Raw genomic sequence first — 10004 nt, 5'->3', positions numbered from 1 at the left:
GCCACAGTTTTGCAGGAGGAGCAGGTTGGAGGGGAGGGTGGGGGGGCATCGTGAGCGGAGTCTGGAAGCGGAAAGCAATAAAACCATGGAATCGGCACGGGGAGCCCGAGTGGAACCCCCCACTTCTGCGACCGCAGGCAGGACTGTGCGTCTCTGAGCCACTTCCGGCTCCACCCCGGCCTCCTGAGCACGGCACCTTCACGGGATGAGACCCCAGGGGCTGCAGTCCAGGCAGGGGCTCCCCCAGACGGGCTCCGTGGGTGCTGCTGGAGGTCCTGGGCCCGGGCAGGTGAGCCCACCCACCCTCCACCCTCCCAGCAGGTGTGTGTTTTAAGCACAAGAACAAAGCTGTTTCCTTGGGGCGAGCAGGGGCACTGGACCCCAGCACCAGCACAGCCAAGACTTCTTAAAGGAGTTCGTAGTCAAATTTTATTTGCAAAATAAAAATCACGCCCGGGGACAAAGACTTGGAGGCAGAGATGCAGGATCCTTTTTCTTCTGTGAGTTCTCGGTTTCCCCATTTTCACCCCAAAGCCCCCCAGACCAGGTAGCCGCTGCTTCTAACCAAGTGACCCCGCCGCCGAGGAGCTGTCAGTGGTCTCCAGGGGCCCAGGGAGCCGCGGAAACAGCCCTCGTCTGTCGGAGGGTGTCACGCCCGCTCCGTGCTGCTTCGGTGCCCTTTTGACAGCGTCCAGAGTCCCTCGGAGCCCTGTGACCTCCCATCTCCCCGGCGACCCCTCGCAGCCTGCTGCTGCCCTCCACGCGACAGGCGTCCACCCCGGCCTTCCAGAGGCTTCTAAGCAGAGGTCCCTGTCAGAGAACAGGCTGACCCTGAGGAAGCTCGGGGCTTGATGAGCGCGCTCGGTGAGTGCAGTGCCTTCCCCACAGGACAGCTTCCGGTGGCTCTGGCCTGAGTCTCGGTCCCCACCTCCGAGGGGTCAGCAGGTGGCTTGTTTAAGGAAACCGTCATCTCTGCTCCCGCAGTGGCTTTCTGTTCCATTGTGAATTCGGAAATAACGCAGAGCGTTGCGAATGGTTCACTTAGAAACAGCCCGGACGTTCGCCCGGAGGCCCCGCTGGGGACCAGGCCGTCGTCCCTCGTGGCCGTCGTCTGTGTGGCCGCGGGCTCCACAGGGTCCAGCACGGCCCCAGGCCTTGCGCTCCCTCCGTCCAGGTCACAGTCCCAGCTGGTGACTCCCGATGGGCTAGTGACCGAGGGCGCTTTACTGAACGACTCCAAACCTCCATTTATTCACTTGTAGAAGGAAAAGTTTTAAGAACCCCAAAACCGACAATAAAACGTGCCGGCCACGCTGGACGCGTCCTGTGCGCTCTGCCCGGCCCTGGCGACAGCGCTCGGCACGGCCAGGCCTCCGCCGTCGTCTTCTTGGGCTTTTTCCTACAACGTGGAGCTTCAGGGCAGCCTGGGCTTGCGATGTGGCCTCGTCACCTTCAGGGCAGCCTGGGCTTGCAATGTGGCCTCGTCACCTCACCGCTCGGCCTCGAGGGGGGACCTCTGGCTGTCGGAATCCGGGCTTCTGGAAGGCTCGGCCCGAGAGCGTGCCGCTGTGTGGGTGCAGGGTCTGCAGTTTCCCCAGGAAAAGCCGTGTCCTCACGTGCCCGTGCCCGCTGGGGAGAGTCCCCGGAGAGTGCGGTCTGTCAACACGGAGACACCCAGATCAGCCGTGGCCGAGTGGAGGGACGTGCACTAGAGCGAAGAACCACGTTTCACATACAGGTGGCACAAGCAGCCGACGTGGGCGCGGTGACTTACCTGGTGGCACTAGGCGCTGAGGCAGCTCCCGGAAAACAAACCCGGTAACACGGAAGCATCTAGAACCATCTTTTTAGAAGGGCCTTTTGTGTTTGGACGTTTTATTTCTGGAAATCTGTCTGAGGAGATTAACTCCACGTGGGGCAGAGCCGTGTATGGGAAGATCCTCGCGGTGACATTAACTATAATAACGAGGATGAGAAGCAACAAATTGCTAACAAGAAAGTGGCCAAGTAGATGGTGGGCCAGCTGCTCACACCCGTTAAAGACAACGGTCGTAAAGATCGCGTGACCCCATGGGCGATGCTTTTGATTAAGTGAGAAAGAACACGCCAAATTATCCGCGTAACACAACCGCCGCCTCGTGAAGCACGTGTGTGAAGATCGCCAGAGCACCAGAAGGTGGTTACGGGAGGGGGACGGCTCACCAGTGACGTTTCCTTCCAATTCTCAAAATTTCTGTAGTGCGGTGCACTTGCTTTTATTCTGAAACAACGAGGGTGGGTACGTGCGAGGGAGGGGCAGTGGCGAGGAGCAGGTGACCCCGCGGGTCTCCGCAGAGGGTGGCAGGCAGCAGATTCCAGTTCCCCGGGGCACGGGTGCCTCCGGCATGTTCTGCCCTGAGGGGGCCCAGGTCCCATCTAAACGTTTGCCGGCGGGAGCAGCTCAGCGCTGTCAGGGGACCGGGCGCGGTGTGGGCCGGGTCGTGGGGGGTCGTGGGAACTGGGCGCAGTGTGGGCCAAGTCGTGGGGGATCGTGGGAACCGGGCACGGTGTGGGCCAGGCCCTCGGGGTCCGGGGCCCCAGGTGGGCGCGGGGTCCTGGCTTCCAGGACCAGGAACAGGGCGCAAGCTCGGAGCAGGGCTTAGTGGCCACGTCTCGGGAGGAAACGTGGTGACACCGTCGTGGTCAGCTCAGGCTCTGTCACCAATCCCACTGCCAGGGCCGAAGCAGCCCACGTCTTCCTTGCCAGCCGTGTGGAGCTCGGACAGGACTCGGCCGGTGTGGCTGGGCCCTGGCCAGAGCCTCAAGGTTAGCGACTGCACCTCCTTACGAGGCGCTGACCCACAGTGGCCCCCGTGACCTCTGCAGACCCGTCCGCTCCCCGAGGCCCAGCTCCTAGCACCATCGTTTTTTGCGGCCTCGGCTTCGGCGTGTGAGTTTGGGGATGCGGTTCAGTCCCTAGCAGCTGTGAAGGCAGAGTGTGGCCGGCGCTGGTCTCTGCAGAGCACTCAGGCCTGCCCTTGACCTTCCCGCCTTAGGCGGGGTCTGGCTCCACTGGATTTAGGTGAGGAGGGGGAGGCCGGGGGGCCTGACCCGTGGGTGGTGCCGTGTCAGCGGGGTGTGCACTTACAGGGGGCGGGGGTCACCGCCCTGCAGCCCCTCCTCGGGGAGGCACTGGGAGGAGTCCCCAGGCCACAGGCGGGTGCCAGGCAGAGGGTCCCAGTGGCCAGTAGGACTCGGGGTCTCAGAGCTGTCCGTAGTGGGCCGCGATGGGGTCATGGGATCAGCTGCTGCTGTGTCCCCATGCGTGGTGAAGGTGGACACTCAGGACAGCCAGGCAGCAGCCCTGTGGCTTCTGCATGGGGTGCCGCCCAGTTCATGAGCTGCGCTGCAGAGCCAATCAGATTTAAAATAAGGAAAAAGGCGTTAGAGCAAATGGACACCAGCGGCGTCCTGGCCGCCGGGCAGGGTGCGAGCTGGCCGGCCGTGCCCAGCGTGTAACGGTCCCTGTCCCCTCCCCTCCTGTGCCTGCCGCAGAGTCAGATGGAGTTCAGCGTCTGCTCCTTGTCCACCCAGGAGCCCGGTGGTGCCACCAGTGAGCCCAAGCAGCCGTGCAGAGTCGCCCAGGGCAGCAAGGCCGCCGGGCCGGACGCCCTGGGCCCCGCCGGGAAGGAGGAGGAGGCACCCTTCTGGAAGATCAGCGCCGAGCGGTCCCGCGGGGCAGGGCCCCAGGCCGAGTTCCCGTCGCTGACGCCCAGCCAGATCAAGTCCATGGAGAAAGGCGGGAAGGCCCTGCCAGCCAGCTACAGGCAGGAGCCCGCCCCTAAGGACAGGGAGGCCAAGGCCGAGAAGCCTGGCCACCTCCGCCAGGAGCCGCGTGTCGTTCCCAGCACCAGCGTGGAGCGCGAGGGGCCCCAGCCAGTCCAGGCCTGCTCCGGCACAGAAGATGAAGCCACCGCTTCCGAGCCTGTGGGCAAGCCGCCTGCTCCCGAGGCCGGCCCGGAGGGCGAGGAGGACACAGATGCTCTGTTCTCGGACCCCGGGCCTCCACAGGTGGGTGGCCCCTTCCTCTGGGGGTGACCTGGGGAAGTCGCCCACAGGACGGAGGGCCGCAGACGCCCTCCCCCGTCCCCTGCCCGTGCCCAGGGGCTTTGGGGTGAGGCCAGCCGGTTGTCACTGAGCTCGGCAACTGACGATGTGCAGGGAGCTGAGTCTGTTGTCTGCCTGTCTCTGACTAGTGACCTTTCCCAGACCCTCTGCAGTGGGGTCTTCCTGTGAAGGAGAAATATGGGAGACACAGAAAGGCTTTGGGGGACAGAGTCAGAGAAGGCACATGGAGTCTGCTGAGCGAACGGCTTAGAGCACCCAGCACAGCATGAAATGCCACCTGGGGGGCTGCGTGTCCACTCCTGCCACATGAGCACCTTCCGCTGGCCAGCTGTGTGGACGACGGGCAGCCAGTGTCCATGCCCAAGCAGGCAGGCCGCAGCCCGCAAGGGACATCCACGTGGTATCGGCAGTGGGAGGGGCCTCTTAGGTCACAGGCGCTGGCGGGAGCCTGTAGAAACGTGTCTACGACAGCTCACGGGGCCTCAGGTCAACCCCACATCATTATGTGGGTGACCTTTGACCCGAAGACTGTCCCCGGGCTCGGGAAAATCACTCCAGAGCCTTCCACTTACTCTGGAAGAAGTAAGCTTTACATCCTCGTCCCATATCGTTCAGTCCCTCGAGTGCGCAAGTTTGCGTGACGTCAGAAAGACTTTACAGCGTGTCCTCGTAGTCCGTGGTGATGCTACCTGCCTGCCACTCAGAGAAAAGCGTTTTCCTCCTCTGCAGCGGGTCTGGGAGCTGCTCGCAGACACATCCGGGGGCGGTGACAGGAGGGCAGGAGGGTCGGAGGGTCGGAGGGTTGGGGATCAGACCCTCGCTTTGAATGATATTTAATTGTCTGGCTCCAAGCACTGCAGCTAATGAGGTTGAGCTGCCTCTGAGACAGAAGCGGCCTCTTCATTTGGGTCATTTTAAATGAGATGCTGTTTTTAGATTCCGCGTAATTGAAAAAAGAAACCTTCATGCCTTACTTTGCTGTTTTTGTCCTTCTGCAGGTCACCTCAAGTAACGTCATCTTGAAGACGGGATTTGATTTTCTGGACAACTGGTAAAATGTGTTAGAGCCCAAAAAAAACCCCACAAAAACACAAGACCCCCCCAAACGTTCCCCGAAGCGGCCGCGGGCAGCGCCCCGCCTTTGCCAGGCCTCCGTTTGCTTTTCCGACCCTGGGAACCTGGTGAATTTCACCTCGCCCGGGTTTGCAGATTTTCCACTTTTTCGTGAGACCAGATACACGTGCAGTTTTCAGTGATTTGATAACGGGAGTTTTATATGCGGAATTTTTTAAAACCTGTTAGGAATCCAATAACTCTCTCAAGTAAAACCTCTGTCCCCCTCCTCAGAAGAGAGGGTTTGCTCAGCCATGTCACAGAAGTCATAAAAGTGACCCCCCCCACCCTCTCCTTCAGCCCCTCCCTCTTCGAATGCGTGCGGTTACCTTCGATGAGTGGTCACCGGCGTCCTCAGCTGGTGACACGAGCGTGCCGGTTGTGGCCGTGGAAAGATTTGCTCCCCACGCCCCGAGCCCCCCCAACCCGCCTCAGGGCTGCCCTCGCCGAAGCCACACTCGCTGCCGCGTGAGCCACCGCACCCTGGCGTCATCCTAGGAGTGGACTGGGTGTCTCCACGCCGCCCCGAGGCTTCTTCAGACCAGTCAGCATTGTTTAAGAGTTGCATGTGTAAACGTTTTGTATCAGCTTTTGGTTATTTTGTATCTAGACTTAGCGGTTGTAGGGTTACCACCTTCCTTGGGTCTGTGCCGGGTTCCGTGCCGCAGTCCCCCGCTCAGGCGGCCTGGGGGGTGCCCCACCCCCGGCCTTGCAGGAGGATGGCCGATGGCGGGTGTCAGGGACGCTTCGCCAGCCCTGACCAGCTTGTGCAGCGCCCCACAGCACCCCCCACAGACTTCTGTGGTCATGGCGACGGTGTCCCCTGGACTGGGACTTGGCAGCCCCTCCCCTGACGTTCGGGGCGCTGTGCCCTGAGGGGGGCGGCGCGATGGCCTGAGCCTGCAGGACGTGCCCACGTGTGACCTCCACTGTGTTCTCACCCGAAGCCTTAATCCCACGAGTCCTGCCAGCGAGCGCCCATCTGTGCCATGCGTGTCTTTTTAAAATGCCTTTCCGTTCCGTGGGACCTTCTAAAAGGGCTTCCGGCTCCAACAGAAAGCAACGTGGCACCTTTTTTTTTTTCTGGGAAAGTCTCTGCCAAAGCTGTGGCTTAGCCAGCGTTTGGTTGGGTCCCTGCCAGGCGTTCGATGTCCCTAAATCCCATCTGGTCCCTCGGGGCTTGGATTCGACCTGCTGCTCTGGCGACTGCATCTTGACAAATGCAGGTCTTTTCTGTACCGATTAAGTAAGATTAAAATGCGAAAGGGAGGAGAGGTTGCTAGCACGGCGGGGGGAGGAGCCCCGGAACCCCCACAGGCAGCAGGGCGGGGGCCCCTCCGTGGGGCTGTCAGCACCCACACGTGGAAGCAGGGCCCCTCAGAAACCAGGGGCTGCGCAGATGCGAGCCTGCGTCCTTCGGCGTTGGTGGCAGGGAAGAAAGATGTGCCTCTCGCGACAGCCCGCGGCCACGGGTCTGTCCTGGGGGACGGTTCTGGTTTCTTTCCCACTTTGTCGTCAAGCCGGGGTCCGCAGGGGGTCCCCGAGGCAGTCCCGCCCCAGTGAAGGGCTGGGTCTGGGGAGCGGCCGGAGGATGCGGGCTGCCGGCCCTCGTCCTCCCTGACCTCGGGGTGGCCTCTCACCCCGCCGTCTGCACGGTCCGGGTCCCCGCTCCCGGCCATCTCCGTCCGGCGTGTCCACGTCGGCACGTTACGCTCCCACGTTTGCCACCCTCGCGCTTCTAAAGCCGGGAGTCTCCGCTTCTACCTTTAAAAGCGCGCTTTTCGGAGACGCCGCCGGTGCGGGGTTTGGAGCCCCTCCCCCTCCCCCGCACCTGGGACTCAGACGAGCACCGTGTCTTGCTTTGCGTGACTGTATTTTGCAAAGTCTCTCCCGAGAAGTCAGAAACCAGCCTCAGCCCTTTGCCTGGGGCCCGTCCCCTGCCCTCTGGCGGTGCCACCTGCCCTGGGAACAGAGGGGGTGCAGCCCCCGCCCACGGGGTGTCGGAGGGGCCTCCCTTTCTTTGATACGCATTTTCAAAAATGAAAGTTCTTACTGACCACTTGTACCTTGGTCGTATTTTGTATTAACAGCCTTTAATAAAGCCGTTTAAAATATTGTAGACGTGTCTGTCTGGGCCTCTGCGGGAGCCTGGAGGCTGGTGGGGCGCCCGCTGCGAGCCCTCTTCCGGGGCCCCACGCAGGGCAGTCCGGAGCAGGTGGCCCGGGCAGAAGGGGGGCTCCTCAGGGTGACACAGACGCCAGGCCCGTCTCGAGGGACGGACAGCGCATCGAGTGACTGCCTGGGAGCAGCAGATGCCACTTTCCGACACCCGCCACCCTGGGTCCGGCCCAGCCGAGTTCACGCAGAAGCAGCCGCGAGCCGGGCGTGGCCGGCCACCCCCTTCGGTGGCGTGCAGGCGGTGAGGTTGAGCAGGGTGCCGAGGGGTCCGTTCTCCACATCGAAGGAGTGTTTGAAACCGACCCCCTCGGGAAAGTGGCGCCGGCTGACACGTCCCCTAACCCAGTGTCACGCAGAGCGGGGTCTCTGCCGCCTGGGGGCCGGCAAGCATGCGGGTCTTGCACTTGGTGGGAGGACGCGGGCCGGTCCCCAGCTCGTCGGTGTGGCAGTCTGTGGTACCAACGTGCGTGTGAAACGTGTTTGTGTGAGAGGGAGCCATCGGCACAGAGACGCAGGACGCCTGGCCGCATTCTGCACTTTGCAGCCAGGAGGGAAGATGCTGAGTCTGGGGTCGGAGTGCGCCCTGGGGGGTGGGGCTTCCTGGGGCTCCCCTCCGGCTTCTTTGTTCCCACCACGCTCAGGTGCGGTCTTCTGAGCTTATCAGGTGGCTCGATGCCAGGGGACCCCAACCAGGGGGAACCAGTGATTCCGAGCCCCCCAACTCAGGCAGAAAGAGGTGCGTCCTCCATCTGAGGTCTACCCGTGGGGCACAACCGCGTCTCAGTCACCATGTGTCTGTCTGCAGTGCTGAGCACCGTGTGGGCCACAGAGGCCACTCGCTGTCCTGGCCTGGGTCGGTTTGTCCTCCCAGCTCAGTGTCCGTCTCAAAGAGCTCATGATGCCCTGCTTGTAACAGACGTCCCCTCTGACCCTCACCCGAATCCGCCCTTGTCCCTTCCGCCCGCGTGGAGCTCCCTGCTGCCTCGTCGTGCCCCCCGCTCAGCCGCGGGGCCCATGATCAGGCTGCCACCCCCACCCCTTTTCTCCTGTAAGCCTGGCCTCCCGCCTCCTCCCACGGTGTCCAAGCTCATCAGCCTCCCGAAGCCGCTGTCACTTTAGCACCAACGGTCACCCCTTCTCCAGCATGTCCTCCTGGCAGCACGGGACAGGCACAGAGCCTGGTTTTTGTCCTCGGAGACACCCGGGGTGAACCCCAACTTAATGCCTCCAGCTGTGGGACCCCGGCCCAAGAGCAGAACGTCTGCCTCATTCTACCGTCCGCTTTCCTCCGAGCCTGACCGTGGGCCGGGACCTGAGTCGAACCCTTTTTCTGAAGATCTGGGGTTTTCTGTGCTCCCGGAAGCCGCTGGGCCGGAAGAAGGGGTAAGTCGCGGTGGGAGGGACGAGGACCGAGGATGGGCGTCCCCTGCAGCCGGCACCATCCCACAGAGCTGTCAGCACGGTGCTGAGGGCAGGAAGCCGGTGGTGGCACCGTGTTGAGCGTGACCGAGGCGGGGACCCTGTGGGAGGTCGGCTGTGAGGAACGGGAGGGAGCTAGGACCCTGTGGACGAGTCGAGGCCTGGTGCGTGTTGGAGGTGGAGGGGCTGAGATGCTGAGAAACAGGGTTTCCCAGAAGCCGGGTCCAGACGTGGTCCACACTCTAGATGCCTGGGGCTCAGAGCCCAGACGTGACCTCCAGGCCCCCTCGCCCCCCACGGTCTCTCCATCCGCCTCACTGGGCGGCGCTGACCACACTGGACTCCCCAGACCCTGGAGCTCCAGGAGTCGTGGAGCGCAGAGTGTGAGGCAGCCCCGGTGACAGCGCTGGAGGTGAACGCCAGACTGGAACACGGGTCCCCAGACTAAGTCAGAGCCGGCTCCGCTGAGCGAACACGTGATCACACGTGGGCACCGTGTGCTCGGTGTGCCACCTGGGAGGGGCTGACCTTTCCTCCAGCAGATCCTGCTGCCCGAACCGAACCCTCCGCAGGAGCACGGCTGGGCCGGCCTCGCACCCCAAACGCATTTGGTACCAGTACCGGGGGAGCCCGCCCGCCCTTCCCCCTCCATCTTCCTCTTCCCCTTCCCCACCCCTCTCCCCTCCCCCGCTGGGAGGAAACGGGGAGGAAGCCACCTTCCCTTTCAGAAGGGGGGGCTGGGAAAGTGCCCAGTGGGCATCGGTGGCGGGCGCAGCCTGCTGTCCCGCACAGCTGCGGTGCCCGGCAGCCTTCACGTGGCTGCTGGCCAGGCGGCCGCAGCTCTCAGTAGAATGGCACTTTGTTACCACGAGCGACCCAGTGGCCTGAGCTGAGCCGGCACCGAGGGCAGCGGGGTCCTGCCAAGGCGTCAGGTGCCCTGGTGTCCCCTGAGGCCCCGGCCCTCCGTGCCCCGCCCAGCTCTGCAGAGCACAGGGCAAAGGCGGGGTGGGGGTCTCCACAGTTCCGACCAGGTGCTGGGGGCCCGGGGCTCCCCCCGGTAAGGGGGTTGGGCTGAGGACCCGTGGGGAAGCCAGCCAGCCCTGGGGTTGAGTGCAGGCTCTTCCCGTGTGACCACAGGGCCGTGATGATGTCAGGCCTGGAGACAGCCCTGTGGGAGGTGGAGTGGG

General features: G+C 63.1%; 1 protein-coding gene across 2 annotated transcripts in view; it reads left to right on the top strand.

Moving 5' to 3' along the window:
• CUNH1orf198 (chromosome unknown C1orf198 homolog) overlaps positions 1-7339 on the top strand; it is a 23273-nt gene extending 15934 nt beyond the window's left edge. Inside the window, exons 3-4 of one of the 2 annotated variants that reach the window (XM_039850309.1) lie at positions 3574-4050; positions 5106-7339. In XM_039850309.1, coding sequence (XP_039706243.1) covers positions 3574-4050; positions 5106-5162 — 534 coding nt within the window. In that variant the 3' untranslated portion in view covers positions 5163-7339. Of the gene's footprint in view, positions 1-3534; positions 4051-5105 lie in introns of both variants that reach the window. The other variant, XM_039850308.1, reaches the window with a different exon arrangement.
• Positions 7340-10004: the final 2665 nt, after the last annotated feature.

The sequence above is a fragment of the Pteropus medius genome, unplaced genomic scaffold, assembly GCF_902729225.1.
Source record: "Pteropus medius unplaced genomic scaffold, Ma_sr-lr_union100, whole genome shotgun sequence".
Classification (NCBI taxonomy): domain Eukaryota; kingdom Metazoa; phylum Chordata; class Mammalia; order Chiroptera; family Pteropodidae; genus Pteropus; species Pteropus medius.
The sequence above is the reverse complement of the archived record's forward strand: the minus strand, read 5'-3'. Positions and strand labels throughout refer to the sequence as shown.